The 17,143-nt window shown below is 45.6% G+C and overlaps 1 protein-coding gene across 1 annotated transcript in view; it reads right to left on the bottom strand.

The window, feature by feature from the left end:
- AKAP12 (A-kinase anchoring protein 12) overlaps positions 1 to 17,143 on the bottom strand; it is a 101,591-nt gene that overhangs the window by 34,828 nt on the left and 49,620 nt on the right. The window contains exon 2 of the mRNA XM_059401261.1: positions 10,103 to 10,217. Coding sequence (XP_059257244.1) covers positions 10,103 to 10,217 — 115 coding nt within the window. The remainder of the gene's footprint in view (positions 1 to 10,102; positions 10,218 to 17,143) is intronic.

Genomic DNA, 17,143 nt, shown 5'->3' with positions numbered 1-17,143 from the left:
TAAAGAAGCAGGTCAGCATCAGACTCCGACGGGGATATACGTATGAAGACAACACAGAGAATCCTAACGCGCCTGAGGAATGAATGGAAGGAAAAATTAACCCAACTGGTGGTGCTGAAGGCCAAAATCTGACACACAGGAGGAAAATGTTGCTCTTTTGCAAAAAGTTCATTCCCGGAGCTTAGACAACGAGGCCACCTGAGCTCTCAGCTCGGCAGGAAGCTACTAATATGGAAACCAAAGCAGCCTCCATTTATGTGGGACAAGCAATGATTTGCAAAGTGGAGATTATCTTACTTTGATCTTTAGTTCCTGGATCCCACCATGTAGGCTGCGTGCCGAGGCTCCCCTTGAGTGAACACCAACAGAGCGACTGTAATTTCATCATTACAAATACGTTATCGAAGGATATTGACATGTCCGTCACGCTACTTGGCTTTGGCTCATTAAGCAACATCCCTGATACGACGACCGCTTCCTATGCTTCTCCATCAACGCACGTATCTCCTCTCTAAGCCATTCTTTCCGCACAGAATACTTGGCGGAAGGCCAACTGCTTTCTCACGTGCTGAAGAGGTGGGGAAATTAAGCAAGTCTGAAAAGGCGGGAATATTGAAACAGAAACCCCGTTATGCTTGGCAAGCTTCCATCAAGCACATTCATACTCCAAAGATATAATAAGCCCCTGGCATTTCTCTTCAAATGGAGATGGCTTATTTTCTCTGGTAGTGTTTTGTCTGGGGAAGAAAAGATGAAAGCAAAAGACAGGATGAATGTTTTCAAATACTTAGAGGGCCACGTTGTGGAAAAGGGAGGTGAGTTTATTCTAGATAGTTCCAGAAGTCAGCACAGCTTGGGGAGGAGGGGGGAGGGCATGTCTTCCCTGAAGTGAAGTAGTAACTGGCTTCCGGTCAGGGAGAAACTCCCTACATCCGAGTTTGAGAGAACAGCCTCCTACCAGGGGGCCAGAGCCTGGTCTGGACCACCTCTAAGTACCCCTCCTCGAAGGCCACTAAACCGGACTTTGCGGTTCTGTTGATCATGCGGACAGGACAGGTGTTGGGGGCTCACCTGGGCCCTCTCGAGATTCAGATGCTGAAGGCCCTGACTGCCAGCACATCAGAATGTGCTTGTGTTCAGAGAGGGGATTAAGTCAAAGAGACCGTTATGGTACGTCAAATCCAATCTGACAGGTATCCTTTTTTTTTCTTCTTTTTTAAGATTTTACATATTTAACAGAGAGACCGGAAGAGAGGGCACAAGCAGGGGGAGCGGCAGAGGGAGGAGCAGGCTCCCCACTGAGCAGGGAGCCTGACCCGGGGCTGGATCTCAGGACCCTGGGAAGTGTAAGCAGATGCCCAACCCCCTAAGCCAACCAGGCGCCACTTTTTGTTTATTTAAGTGACAGGTAACCTTATAAAAGGAGACTAAGACACAGAGGCCAGGGATACGCACATATAGGGGAATGACTGGACACCGCCAGCAGGTGGCCATCCGCAAGCCAAGGTGAGGCCTCAGAGAACATACACCTGCTAACACCTTCAACTTGGACTCTACAGCCTCCAGAACTGGGAGAAAGTAAATTTCAGTTGTATAAGCCACCTGCTCTGTAATAGGTTATTGTGGCAGCTCTAGTGAACTACAGAGCAGGATAACTGCCCTGGGCTTGTCAGTCTAAGCACTGCATGTTCAGACATGGGCAAGTAACCAGTCCCTTCATTTAATTACATCTTCTCTGTAACCAGTCACACTGTCCTGACATGTTAACTACAAAAGCAGTTTGTAAAAATTCAAAGTGTAGAAAAGCTACATTTAAAAAAATAATAAAGAACAAAACCAATAATCAGCTAAGATACTCTGAAACTAATGATTTGGGGAAAAATATACCCAGAGACTGCATCTTCCGTAAGTTACCTAAGCATCATTATTTATGTAACATGGGGACATTTAACATACCATTGCTAAAACCATTCAGGGTTCACTACATTAGGAGAAATTAGATTTTTTAAAAAATCTTTTTTAAGTTTATTTATAATATCACCCAGCCTGGGGCTTGAACTCACGACCCTGAAATCCAGAGTCGCATGCTCCTGCAACTGAGCCAGCCAGGTGAACCTGAACTGGGACTGTTTTAAGAATGAGTTAGTCGGAGAAAAGATCTAAAGGACTGTCAGCTAAATTAATAGCTAAAGAATTTAATGTTTCCATTAGGGCTTAGTCCCAATTAAAAGAACCGGTAACCTCAGACCATTACAGTCCCTCCAAGGGAAAGGGTCTGAAGCTTGGTATGTAATGGAGACCAGCCTATAGACAATCTCACCTACGTGCCTCCTCACATGGGCCAGAACTCACCCTGCTCAGTGAACTGGAGTAGCCTCAAACTATAGCTATTTCTGGCAGAGCCTTCAAAGGAACTTAAGGTTGAATGACAGTATTCAGGGCAGACAGGGCATTTACCAGTATCTGTCAAAAAATAGGGCCATAACCAATCCTATGATATAATTTCCATTTCCCTTACAGGGTGAGAGATAGGTTACCGTGTAGCCACATTTATGAAACTACATAGCTTTCTTTCATACTTGAGTGATTTAGTAAGACATTCCTGAACAAATTTTTCCCTCTTGAGTTTTCATTAGATTAAAAACTTCATATATACAATAAGACCTTTTTAAAAGTATTTTTTAATTTTCATTTTTAAGTAATCTCTATACCCAGTGTGGGACTCGAGCTTACAATGTTGAGATCAAGAGTTGCTTGCTCCACCCACCAAGCCAACCAGAGGTCCCAAATCTGGAAGAGGACTTCTAACATCAGACTAAAAAGAAAAAGTGTCTTTACAATAAGGCATAATGAAATTACCAGGTAGGTTCTCACCTGCTCAAGGTCACTGGAGTGTCTTCAACGGCTAACCCCATCATTTGGTTTTCCTATTACCAGCAATACTAATGTTACTCAGTCCTGTAATTTCAGAGATGATTGAGGATGCTCTTTTTACATATGGAAACTGATGGTCAGTGAGATTAAGGGATAGATTCAATTCTAGGGCACACAAAGAAATGATGACTAGAGCAGCCCCACCCATAGAATCAACTGAGCAGAAAAAGGATGACTAGAAGTCCTTCTCTCCTCATACCCCCACCATTTACCATGTTAGGAGGAAAAGTAAGGTTCACTGGACTGCCAGACTTGAATACAGTTCAAGGGAGAAATTCTTCTCAGTACAGGTTAGCTGTTAATTACTTTAAAAGAAATCTGTTTCTTTAAAGAGGAAAGAGTAGTTATTTATTCCCAGAAATTTGTCAATGACATAGTCATTTCAGAGAGGAACGCTACAGACATTCCCGCAGAGCAGAGGAATGAATAAAAACCGGTTCCCAGAAACTGCGAAGTACACACTCCTGCTGATGTTCAAGGCTTGGTTTATGAACGTTCCCCCTAGTTTTCAGAACATTACGAAAACAGGATACAGCTTGAGAAAATGTCACGCAATAACACTGTATTGTTGGAAATACAAATTTGGAAAATACCAAAGCGGGGGGTAGTGGGGAGCGCTCTGTCATTTGTTTGAGCGTGCCCACTGGAAAGCATTCCCAAGCAGGTCAGGGTCTGACGTCACCTTTTCAGGCAAAATCTGGATGAGCGACGTTCAGCACCTGCGAGAGGCCAGCATGGTGCGTGGAGAAGGACCCAGCTTCACGGGTGCTAGAATGTTGCGGTATTTAACTATGTGAAAATGAGACAACGGTGCAAAGCTAACAGATGCTCCTCTCCCATGAGCGGAAAAGCCAAACTGCTAACTCTAACCACTCTTTCATTCAAGTACTTGCTTCCTACATTTTAGCAGAGCTGGAGGTAAGAGACCTGAGCCACGCCACAGGCTGACAAATGGTGTGGGAAAAAGAGAGGAGGAATGGAGGGTCGTGATCTGGGCAACAGGCACCTGTCTTCATGAGAATATGAACAAAGTACCAATTACATCACCAACTGAAAGAGAAAAAGCGATTGTGTATGTCTTCACTGTCCAGAGAGCAGCCTCTCACAGAAGAACATGTATGGGGTAGGGAGTCCACCTTACCAGAGACCTGGAAAAACCTTAGGTATTCACTGTCCAGATAAAGATACTAGATGATCCAAACTACTAGCAATTCCAGAATGGATTTTCTGTAAGGTAGTAAGATCTGTGGGGAGGGGTGTGATCATTTGGCAGTAAATAACCTTCTGGCCTTACCTTCTGGCCTTTCCATGTCCCAAAGGCACTAAACACCAGAATCGGGTAGGTTTCAAACAGCAAATTTAATAAAAGCGGAGACAGTGACATTAAGCACCATGAGGAAGATGAAATTCTCCGTCATACTGCAAACTGAGCTTCTAGATAACTGAGCACGCCAGACTCCATTTTTTTGTTTTTGTATCTGGGGGACAGGAGCCAGATGCAGAAAAACTGGAATCCTACAGAATGTAAGAAACACGCTCTGTCAAAGACTTCTGTTCAAAGTGACAACATTTATGGGTTTCCCTCTTTGTAAATTTTTCTCGGGATCTGAGAGGGTTTTTGTTTTTTTTTTTTTTTTTTTTTTTCCCCCTAGGATTGCCTATCTTTTTTGCAGTAGTGACCCTCCTCACCTTTTTAAAGAAGATTTTACAGGCGCCTGGGTGGCTCAGTGGGTTAAAGCCTTTGCCTTCGGCTCAGGTCATGTTCCCAGAGTCCCGGGATAGAGCCCCGCATCAAGCTCTCCACTCAGTGGGAGCCTGCTTCCTCCTCTATCTCTGCCTACTTGTGATCTGTCAAATTAAATAAATAAAATCTTTTAAAAAAAGATTTTCTTCTTCTTTTTTTCTTAAAGAGAGAGAAAGCTCAAGTGGGAAAGGGGACTAAGGGGGAGGGAGAGAATGTCAAGCCGACTTACTGCTAAGCAGGGAGTCCCTTGCAAGGCTCAATCTCAGGACACTGAGAACACGACCTGAGCCAAAATCGCAAGTCGAATGCTTAAGGGACAGAGCCACCCTGGTGCCCAGCTCCTCGCCACTCTGATCAGCGTTAACAGAGCCTGTCCTTCTGGTTAGCTGCTGCTTTCAACGCAGCCGGCTCCAGAGAGACCAATACCAAGGGCAGAGCACCCCAAACGCTCCACTGCTGCTGGGGTCCATGTCCTCACTCTGGGCAGGCAAACAGTAGAAAGCACGTGTCAACAAAAATTTGTTATTATTTTTTCTGTGTGTGTGAACAAAAATTTAAAAACCAAGGCAATGGCTATCCTTTATTCACACAAACAAACGTGACCTACGGAAACAGAGAAATCACCTACTTTATGACGTTTGCTGTGTCTACTCTGCAGAAAGGCAAATCTCAAAAAGGAAACAAGTAACACACTTGTAAATGATAAATTCTAATTACTAAGATTGGAGACAATCACTTGTGTAGTTGCACATGGCAATGAGTTGAATGGGTACTTTAATAAAAATATGTATTATCCAGGAGTGGCTGGTTGGCTCAGTGGGTTAAGCATCTGCCTTCAGCTCAGGTCAAAATCTCAGGGTCTGGGATGGAGCCCCATGTGGGCTCTCTGCTCAGCGGGGAGCCTGCTTCCCCCCATCCATTCCCCCTGCTTGTGCCCAAGCTCCCATACTCTCTCTCTGTGTGAATAAATAAAATCTTTAAATACATGTATTATCCAAATAAAGGAGGTCTTCAATTTTTTGGTTTTATAATATTGAATTTCCCCATCTGGTCAGGAAAAAAATAATGTGTGCAACAGATACTAAAGTTAATTTTTGTTTAAAATCTGGAAGTTTTAATTTGCCAAAGTTTCAAATATAAAATTTGACCTGGATTCACATGTAATGTTTTAAAAAATCATTCCTGTTGAGGCATTTAACTCCTACAAAACCCATATAGGCCACAGACTATAATAAAATGACAGTTTGGGATGGAGAGGGCTTTTTAAAAAATTTTTCCACAAAAGCACATTTTTCACAAAACTAATGGCACTTGTGTGACCACTGTGAATGCTGCAAATAACATGACATGAAATAACTTTTTTTTTTTTTTAAGATTTTATTTATTTGTTTGAGAGAGAGAGATCACAAGTAGAGGGAGAGGCAGGCAGGGTCCCTGCTGAGCAGAGAGCCCGATTTGGGACTCAATCCCAGGACCCTGAGATTATGACCTGAGCCGAAGGCAGCGGCCCAACCCACTGAGCCACACAGGCGCCCCATGAAATAACTTTCTAGTTGAGCAAAGGCTGCTGCTGTTCAACGGAAGAGTTTTTTGTTGCTGTTGTTGTTTCCCCCCCAGAAGCAGTTTTTCTTTTTTTTTTAAGGTTTATTTATTTATTTGACAGACAGAGATCACAAGTAGGTAGAGGGACAGGCAGAGAGAGAGGAGGAAGCAGGATCCCTGTTAAGCAGAGAGCCCGATGTGGGACTCGATCTCAGGACCCTGGGATCATGACTGAGCCAAAGGCAGAGGCTTAACCCGCTGAGCCACCCAGGCACCCCCAGAATAAGTTTTAATAAACAGAAACCACCTTAAAAATTTCAGAAGGACAGGGGCACCTGGGTGGCTCAGTGGGTTAGGCTGCTGCCTTCAGCTCGGGTCATGATCTCCGGGTCCTGGGATTGAGTCCCACGTCGGGCTCTATGCTCAGCAGGGAGCCTGCTTCCCTCTCTCTCTCTCTCTGCCTGCCTCTCCATCTACTTGTGATTTCTCTCTGTCAAATAAATAAAATCTTTAAAAAAAGAAAAAAAAATTTCAGGAGGACAAAATCTCCAAGGCTAAAATAATTTACTGTGAATTCTTTTCATGTAATTTTTTAAGATTTTATTTGTCAGAGAGAGCAAGAGAGACAGTACGAGTAGGGGGAGAGGTAGGAGAGGGAGAAGCAGGCTCCCCCCTGAGCAAGGAACCTGATGCGGGACTCAATCCCAGTGCTTTGGGATAATGACCTGAGCTAGAGGCAGACACTTAACTGACTGAGCCACCCAGGCATCCCATTTGTTCACCCAATAATTATTGGTTCTCAACCCTGACTGTGTCCTTTCTGTAAGATGGCCTGTGGAATTCTACAATCTTCAAGTCCTCTCCAAAATCCCTCTATACGCACCTAAGCCTGATGCACAAAGATATTTATGTAGCAAGCAGGCCCTTTCTTTTGTCATCTGAGGAACATTTACAAGGACAGGATTCCATTTTCCTTATAGGAAGAGGATGGGTTCTGTATTGCCAGTATGTCTGGCTTCAGCAAGAAAGCTAACAAGTCAAGGTCAGACAGTATTTTCATGTCTGGCTGTGTCTAAATATAGTCAGCTGCTTTAAATGAAAAACCCGCTGGCAGGAACGCCCCTCGTTCATCGATTTCTCCCGTGGACTGATCCACCTAGGGCAGAACCCAATCCCTCTGCTGGTCAATCTTCCAAGGGAAGGAGGTGGGTCAGGCTACCCGTACTGATGTGGACAGCAGGAGAAACCGAGGTCCCCGCAATCCTACGTGTTACCTACTGAATTATGCCTTCACTGACATCCCAGTAAGCTTCTGTGTAGAAAGGATTTCTGGAAATAACGATAAAATCTAACCATACACTGTATGTTAACCGACTAGAATTTAAATAAAAACTTGAAAAAAATAAATATCACAAAAAAAAAAAAAAAAAAATCTAACCATAGGCGATCACTGTAGTCAAAAGGAAAGCATGAAAAGGGGCCCTGGGGTGGCTCCGACGGTTGGTTATCCGACTCTTGGTTTCGGCTTGGGTCGTGACCTCAGGGTCCTGAAATCGAGCCCTGCATCAGGCTCCACACTCAGCAGGAGTCAGCTTGGATCGTCTCTCCCTCCACCCCCCCTTCCCCAGCTCGCCCGCTCTCTCAAATACATACATAAATCTTAAAAAAAAGAAAAAAAAAAAGCATGAAAAAGTACTAATGTTTACAATGCCAGGCAGCCAAAATGAAGACAGCATGGAAAAAGAGAAAACAAGTGCACCAAGCTTATTACAGACACTAATAAGCCAATGGATTAACAGTTCTTCGTGAAACAGGAAAAGCTCATCCGAAAGGCAGGGCCCTGGGTTGGTGGCCCCTGCAGGCCTAGGACACCCACCCGTCTTTTAGGCCTTTTCAGGATTTTTCAAAGGAACAAGGTATATCACTGACCACTTTTCTTACAAGAGGTCTTTGCTATTTGTTCAGAACCCCGAGGCCACGAGCAGAAGCCTGGGTCAGCTCAGGGAGACCAGGGAATGTTCCTCTGCGAAGGCCTGACCTTGCCCCTTCTCCTCTCCCCCCGCTTCTGGATCGCATATGTCAGCGTCACAGAGGAACCCCGCCTCACTCATGTCAGTGATCCCACACTGCCGACAAATACTTGCTTTCACAGCCCTGCCTGCTACCCAGCACACTTGCCTCTCTGGGTTTCCACTGAACGCTGCTCAGAGAACGCTGTGCCAGAAGACAAGCCTACGGACCTGCCCAGCACGTTGAAGGCACAGCGACTGAGAGCTTGTGTTTGGTCATTTGCTGAGCTTGGGTTTGAGTCCTGACACAAGGTTCACCCACCTTATTAAAGACCATCGTGCACAAACGCACAGTTCTAGGACCCGTGGTAAAAACCTGCAAGGTGGTGGCTGCTATGATTAGTCACCTCACTTTGGCCCGAGACCCGTGAACCCGTCTGACCATTATCTGCCCCTGTCCCCAGGTCTTATGCGCTGACCTCAAATCATGGCACCCCCAGAATCCTGACCAGCTCTCATTTCTTGCAAATGCATTTGATACCCACCATGTTAATCTTCCCTTCATCATGTGTATCCTACAGACCCGCTTCCTCTCCCCCTGCAATGGGTAAGCGGTAGGCTGTCTGTCCATTTGTTCTCCTGCACTGCAGCACAGAGCACAGGCGCTTGGCCAGAGAAGGCTCCAGACCCGCTGTGGCTCGACTGGATTCAAAAGTTGCCATGGGAAGGACAGAGCACAGGACTTTGGAATGTGAGCTGGGACCATTCCAATTCTTTTGGTGGAGATGATTTGAAACTTTCACACTAGGTCATGCAAATCCTCCCTTCTGTGAGACTGTATATATTTCCGACTTTATATTGTGCCTGTGGTGTTCTATAAAGATCAGTCTTCCCACCAACTTCAAAAGCAGCTCGCGGCTGGAAGCAGCTCCATGGGGGCAGTGAACAAGAAGAGAAACAGGTTCCACATGTTAGGAGAGTCTCGTTTACCCAAGGCAACGGCCAGTCTCCTCTCCTGGGACTTTCCCCTCATCTCTCTTGTTCACATTGCGAAGACGCACTTCACTTCCTGCCAAATCATCATTTTATGCACCTTCGATAGTGGTCGTTAAATTCTCCTTTGTTTATGACTGAAGGAAATGAGGAGACAAGAACTTCAGGCTGGAGGACGCTTCTTCTCCAGCCTGGGAAGCTTGGGCCTTTGGGTCAAGGTCCTTGCTCCTGACCCGAAGGTATGGTCCCTGCGACCTCAAGTGGGCTCACTCCAACTAGTCTAACTAGTCCAACTAGAATCACATTGTAGTGATTCACTTTCCAATAACCACCCCCACGGGGCCTCTAGGCTCAAGAGCTAAAACACATGCAGCAAATCATAGTTTGGGCGAAGAGCGGCAGGCACCCTGAAATACACATTTCTAGAAAAATCTGCGCAAAGGGAGCAGGCTACTCACCAGAGGGAGAGATACTGAATCTTAAAGCAACCACGACTCTGGGGGTTTCCAACAAGATTTCACATCAATATCAGACTAGTTGGGACCAGCCAACAATTAAAATGAAACAGAACAAAAAACTACCAACCTAAGCTCCAGACAAAAATGTCTAAGAAGATGAAACATGACTTCGTTTCCTATACCCAAATAGTTGGCAGAACTTCGTATACCTGGGTGCAGAGGCCACGCGAAAGATCTGATAAATACTTCCTTTTGTAACCAATGGATTGCGTCGGTTGTCAACATCGCCCCCCTGCCCCGACCCCAGTTGGACACCGAGTGGTCCAAGCAAGCTGGCTTTCATTGTTTCACTGGATTCAGAGCAGGTGTTGTCAGCCCCAGAATCCCTACTTCTTCTACCCAGAGACTGAAAAGCTGCTTACCATCTGTGACAATGGCTTCTTCCTCCTGGCCATTCAGGGCTCCCTCCTGGGGGCTGAACTCTTCTTCCTCAGCTAAGCCATTGGCACTAGACAGCTGACCATTCTTCTGCAGGAGCTAAGGGGACAAAACAAAACCATGTAAACTTACTGTCAATGGTAATGAAGATTTGAAGTGTCCCATGAGCTTGAATAATCCAACTACCTTACAAAAGGTATCCCAGGAGCTTTATCAAGGAGACAGGGCTTTGTATCTGGGTAAATGAGCACCATTCCTTTATCCACACAGTCATCCAAACAGCGGGCACCATCTCCAGACCCACCATTCCAGGCCTATTCGAGCTACAACACTGAGAAGTCAGATGCAGCCCCAGCCCCTCTGAGCTTAGAGACTACTAAGAAAACTAGACTTTCAGACTTTTAAACGTTGTTTTGTTTTTGTTTTTTTTCAGAGCACTGGGTGGCTCATTTGGTTAAGCGACTAACACTTGTTCATCTCCGCTCAGGTCTTGATCTCAGGGTCCTAAGTTCAAGCCCAGGGATGGGCTCCACGCTGGGTGTGGAACCTACTTCAGAAAAAGTTTTTTTTTTTTTTTCTTTAAAACAACGTCTCCTTGTGATTAGATGCAGGGTATGCATATTTGATCAAAGTATACCTAAGTGACAATATGTCCTTCTCAGGAAAAAGGACATGTAAATAAACAATCAGGGAAATGGTCCTGATGGGGGAATACACAGAGCCAGTCACAAACAGGAGAGGAAGTATGGATAAAGCTAGATCTCCGATCCCACAAGGTGGGTGTATGAGAAAGGGTCCAAGGAACTCAGGAAGGGGAAGGGAATTAGGAACCCCACGGTTCGAAGACCAGTGTACCTGGAGACAACACATCAAAGAGATGGGCGACTCATGCTTTTGTGCGTCATTGATTTTTCCTTAAAATATTACTAAAGTGGTCAGTTGTCCTCTATCCCAGAGGATAACCTGTGTGATTGAGGTTTCCAGTTGTCGTTAGTAGCAGATACACAGATTTGCCCTTCTGTCCATAGGTAAAAAGTTTTGAGGCTGTGGCAAACATAGTATAATAATCATTAGGAACCCCAGGATTCCAACAAAGCTTTCTATCTTGTATACGTATCTCATTTTATCAGAACCAACTTAGGTGGGGTGCTTGGGTGGCTCAGTGGGTTAAAGCCTCTGCCTTCGGCTCAGGTCATGATCCCAGGATCCTGGGATCAAGCCCCCACATTTGGCTCTCTGCTCAGTGGGGAGCCTGCTTCCCTTCCTCTCTCTCTGCCTGCCTCGCTGCCTACTTGTGATCTGTCAAATAAATAAATAAAATCTTAAAAAAAAAAAAAGCCAACTTTGGCAGACAGCAGTATCTCCATTGGGTAGAAGAGGACACTGGACCTCAGTGTGTGTGACCACAGAAGCTGGGGCTGGCTGGCCACAGGTCCCACAGCCTAGAAGTGAGGCACCATGGCCCAAAGGCCAGCACCACTCGCCATCAAGGACCTCCAGGGTTTTCGCACAGCAGTAGAGATCACAGAAGGACCTGCTGCTGTGCATAGTAATAAAATGCCATTAAGAGTCTTCCAGAGTACCCGGACCTGCCTACTTCAAAGAAATCTCAAAACCACGGCACTCTACTTAGCATGATCCAATGATGCTTCCAAGCTAACGGAGCGCCCTGGCCAAACCACTGGCTTTGATCGGAGCCTTGAAGGGACAGCAGGTTCAAGACTGTCAATCCAGAAGACTTGAACTGAGCTAAATTGATTTCACCTGGCTGTTCCAGGCTCCCAGCTGCCTTCGACGGCATGAGCTGCTCCTTGAAATAATACCACGGTACTTTAATACTGACTCTACAGACGGACAGTCGGCTTCAGAACACCCATGCTGAGTCCATTTATCAGACAGAACACTCTGATTACATTTCCCCTTTAAGTCTTCTCTTCCCGAAATACAAGATGGAATCTTAAATGAAACCTGAAGACAAAAAGCAAGGGGGGGGGGGGCGCGGTCTCTGCAGTGCCCGTAAGGAAAAATGTTAGGTATCTGGACAAAAAAATCACTAGTTATGTGAACACATCAGGCTCAGATTTGATTAATAACATGAAGAAGAGTGGGAGGAGGAAAGCAGGGACACTTAGGACTGTGGGGTCCACGGAAACACCATGAATCTAACCTAAGAAGTGCTGACTTGCACCATGATGCCGCAAACTAATGGGGATCACGGGAAAGCAGCTTGACCACCTCCATTTTTTAATGCAATAAATGGGGCCCCTTGTTTGGTAACCAGAAATCTGAAGTTTTATGGAGTTTAGAGTCCTAGAGAATTTCTGCAATTCTTTAAACAAGTCTCCTCATTCTTTGTGAATTGTCAAAATCAAGGGATCTTTACCCAGAGCCCAAATGTCTGGAAACATGGAAGAACTACAGGATGCAGACACAAACTTTCCTCTGCCTTTCAATGTTAGACACACAGCGGCACCTGGGTGGCTCCGTCGTTACACGTCTGCCTTCGGCTCAGGTCATGATCCCGGGTTCCTGGGATCGAGCCCCGCATCAGGCTCGCTGCTCAGCGGGAAGCCTGCTTCTCCCTCTTCCACTCTCCCTGCTTGTGTTCCCTCACTCACTCTGTCAAATAAATAACATCTTTGAAAAATCCCTGCTTAAAAAAAAATGTTGGGGCGCCTGGGTGGCTCAGTGGGTTAAAGCCTCTGCCTTCAGCTCAGGTCATGATCCCAGGGTCCTGGGATCAAGCTCCGCATCGGGCTCTCTGCTCAGCGGGGAGCCTGCTTCCTGCCCCTCTCTCTCTGCCTGCCTCTCTGCCTACTTGTGATCTCTGTCTGTCAAATAAATAAATAAAATCTTTAAAAAAAATGTTACACACATATAATGAAGCAAATTAAATAACATCAAATGAGTCTTACAATCGGAGTCACCTGCTAGCCCTCCTTATACACAGGTGTGATAATTATGGATTACTAATCCCAATGGCCACAGGGCAACTGTCTCTACTTCCAGAAGGCATTTGATGAATTAACTTTGGTAGCAGACAACTGATGACAGGGACCATTATTAAAACTGAGTTTTGAGGGCGCCTGGGTGGCTCAGAGGCTTAACCCTCTGCCTTCAGCTCAGGTCATGATCTCAGGGTCCTGGGATTGAGCCCCGCATCAGGTTCTCTGCCACCTCACCACCTGCCTGCCTGGCTCTCTGCCTACTTGTGATCTCTCTGTCAAATAAATAAATAAATAAAATCTTTTTAAAAAGGTCACTTCAAGTTGTAAGAAACTGGACCCTTTGATCCTTAATATGAAAGTCCTGTCTCTATGTGTATATATATTTTCACAAGCATTTGTAAAAAGGGGAGAAATACACGCTTTTTGAAGTTTATGAGAGCCAGTGCGTGCCAGGGCAAGGGGCGGAGAGAGAGTATCTAAGCAGACTCTCCGCTAAGCGCGAAGCCCAACCCACAGCTCTGTCTCATGACCTTCCCATCAATGACCTGAGCGGAAAAACAAAAGTCAGACACTTAACCAACTGAGCCACAGTGTCCCAAGAATTACATGCTTTTTAATACATATCTGGCTTGTCTTCATTCTTTTTTTTCCTCCTGATTATCCCTTTATTTATTGTTTACTTTTCTCACCATAGCAAACACCCTTCCCAATGTCCATCCCCCCAGCCACCCCCTCCCCTCCAGCAACCCTCAGTTTGCTTCCTGAGATGAAGAGTCTCTTAGGGTTTTGTCTCCAGTCATTCTTTATTCTGTCTGTAATTCACATGCCCACCGGAGACAAGGATTGACTTATCAGTTATGCCCAGGTAAACGCAGAGGCAAGGACACAACTTAGAGCCAGGGAATGGGAACGCTGGAGCCAGAGACCAGGCATGAGGGCCAACTACTTCAGGGAAGAGAGCAGTATTGGGATTCAAGTTTCCAAACAAGAAAGAAATGTCTACTCCATTCTTACACACAGCTTTTTCCATTCCTTTTGAACTTACTTTTACACTTGTACAAATACAGTTCTAGAACCTTGACTTTTGAGATAGACATTAGACTTGAAAGACATGCTCCCTGCACTTCAATACAGTGAGCACCAGGAAAGCTCTTTTCCCACTGGATTTGTGCTTCAAAAAGCGTCAACGCCTCTTTTGAGCAAATCAAAACCCTTAATGTTTTCAAGCTTATATCCTCTGAGTGGGTCAGCCAGAGTTCATTCCCGTAAAGTATTACCACATTACCACTCAACCTTTAGGAAAAAAAAAAAATCTCAGCGCTTCCAGCAACTATTTTCCCCTCATTCTTCTAAGACCAGAGACTATCCAAAATGGCAGCCAAAGCACTAAAGAAAAACTACCAGACTCCTCTGTTCCTCTTCCTCCTCCACAAGACTGTCCACAATTTTCTCTGAGCCCCCTTTACAGAGTAAGCAGGAGGAGTATCAAGCTTTTTTGTTTGTTTTTTTAAAAGCAGGCTCTTGTGTCCAGGGCAGGGCCGAACACTGGGCCTAAACTTACAAACCAGAGATCTAGACTTGGAATGAGATCAAGAGCTGGACACTTACCCAACAAGGCCACCCCAGTACCCTTCTTTTCTATGGATTTTATCTTTAAGTCATATCTTCACCCAACAGGGGGCTCAAACTCACAACCCCAAGACTCAGCGTCATACTCTCTCCTGACTGAGCTAGCCAAGCTCGCCAGGATTATCAAGCTCTTCACTGAATGAGTTAAACAATGTTCCACGAGTCGCGTTATTGACACTCTCGGGATATTGGGGGTAGGGGAGATGAGCCTGCTGAGGTAACTTCTTTAGTAGCAGACACTCTCTGTCTACATCCCCACTGGATGGCCAGCAGAAGTGGGGCTGGCCCCACAGTCCTGCCGTAAATGTAGTAAATAAGGCTCTGCCCAGCACAATTCTAGCAAAACCCAAGAAGAACTGTTAAAGCCCAAGAAGCGGAACTGTTAAATGGATATAAGCAGGAACAACCAGGAATCTGTATGACATGAAAAAGATAATCTGGGGGAATTTAATTCAGTTTTTTAAGTTTATTTAAGTAATGAATACACCCAATGTGGGACTGAAACTCATGAGCCCAAGATCAAGAGTCACACACTCTTCTGAGCCAGCCAGGCACCCCCATCTGGGGGTATTTTAAACCCCCAATAAAACTTGCAAAGAGAACACTTCCATGTCTTTTTCTTCAAGTAGGGAACGTTCTGAAGGTAAGCCTTTAAAAATGTCAAACAGAAAACAGAAACCAGAGTATCAATCAGTAAACTAGGTCTTTGGAAAGCAATTTGGAAATAGCTATAAACCATCCGAATGTACATACACACTCCACACTATTTTTTTTTAAAGCAGGGGAGAGCAAGTGCGCATGTCAAAGGAATCAAGAAGGGGTTGGGCAAGGGAGAAGGAGAGACCATGTACAAGCAGAGACTCCCCACTGACCACGAGCCAGGGCCGGGTTCTAGCTCATCACCAAAATGAAGACCTGAGCTGAAATCAAGACTCAGATGCTTGGCTGTCTGAGTGCCCCATCCACCACGCGATTCCAGTGGGCACATGGATGCCTTTACACACCCAGAAGGTGTAGGTGGCAGTGATGTACAACACAGAACAGCATCGAAGGGATCCAATTCACAGAACAGCATCGAAGGGAACGCAGTACATCTAGGGACACTGATGTGGGTAGACGTCTCCAGTTTAAGTGGGAAAAGCAAGGTAACGGAGACTGATTCCTTTATGTATTTAAAAATAAGACAAAAGTAACCCACTAATAAGGAGGGAAGAAGGGAAGAGAGGGTTCCCTCCCAACTCCGCACAAGCACGTAAGAAAAAGAACAGAACTCGAGTAACATGACACAAAATCGTTAACAGACACTGCCTTTCCAGACTTCTTTGTTTTGCACTTTGCACAGGTGTTGGGGAAGAGACCATTTTCTTTTATTGGGAGATCTAACTGCTACAGATCATAGGAAAGCACGGTTTCCTTTTCATTCATTTTATTATTGCAAAGGTGAAAATACTTGGAACCCCAAAATGTGTCGATTCTTGGGCAGTAAGCAGGTTAGTCACCCGGCTTTCCAGGATTCACAAATCTTTTCAGTCCATCTGAGCAATGATGGACCAAACTGCTCTCACGGAGCTTCCGGCTCTCAGTTCCTATGCTCTCCAAATGTGATTACCATATTAATCATGATTATTATTATTAATATGTGATACCATATTAATAACATCCTTGGCCACACCATTAATCACAAATACTGATCAAGAACTGGGTCGGGATGCCTGGATGGCTCAGTTGGTTGGACGACTGCCTTCGGCTCAGGTCATGATCCCGGAATCGCAGGATCAAGTCCCACATCAGGCTCCCAGCTCCATGGGGAGTCTGCTTCTCCCTCTGACCTTCTCCTCGCTCATGCTCTCTCTCACTGTCTCTCTCTCTCAAAAAAAAAAAAAAAAAACTTAAAAAAAAAAAAAAAAAAAAAAAGAACTGGGTCGCCTGGTCAAGCAGCCCACTCTTGATTTTAGCTCAGATCATGATCTGAGTATGAGGAGACCGAGCTCCAGGTCGGGCTCCACACTCAGCTGGAGGTCAGCTCGAGGATTCTCTTCCCCCCTCTCCCTGTGCGCCCCCCCAGCTCCCCCACCCCCGCTCACTCATTCAGGCTCTCTCACTCCTGGAGACAAATAAATCTTTAAAAAAGTGTATGTTGGGTGCCTGGGTGGCTCAGTGGGTTAAAGCCTCTGCCTTCAGCTCAGGGCATGATCTCAGGGTGCTGGGATCGAGCCCTGCCATCAGGCTCTCTGCTCAGCAGGGAGCCTGCTTTCTCCTCTCTCTCTGCCTGCCTCTCTGCCTACTTGTGATCTCTGTCAAATAAAATCTTTTATAAAAATAAAAAAATTTGGGCGCCTGGGTGGCTCAGTGGGTTAAGCTGCTGCCTTCGGCTCGGGTCATGGTCTCAGGGTCCTGGGATCGAGTCCCGCATCGGGCTCTCTGCTCGGCGGGGAGCCTGCTTCCCTC

The sequence above is a fragment of the Mustela nigripes genome, chromosome 5 (genome assembly GCF_022355385.1).
Source record: "Mustela nigripes isolate SB6536 chromosome 5, MUSNIG.SB6536, whole genome shotgun sequence".
NCBI classification, from domain to species: Eukaryota; Metazoa; Chordata; class Mammalia; order Carnivora; family Mustelidae; genus Mustela; species Mustela nigripes.
The sequence above is the reverse complement of the archived record's forward strand: the minus strand, read 5'-3'. Positions and strand labels throughout refer to the sequence as shown.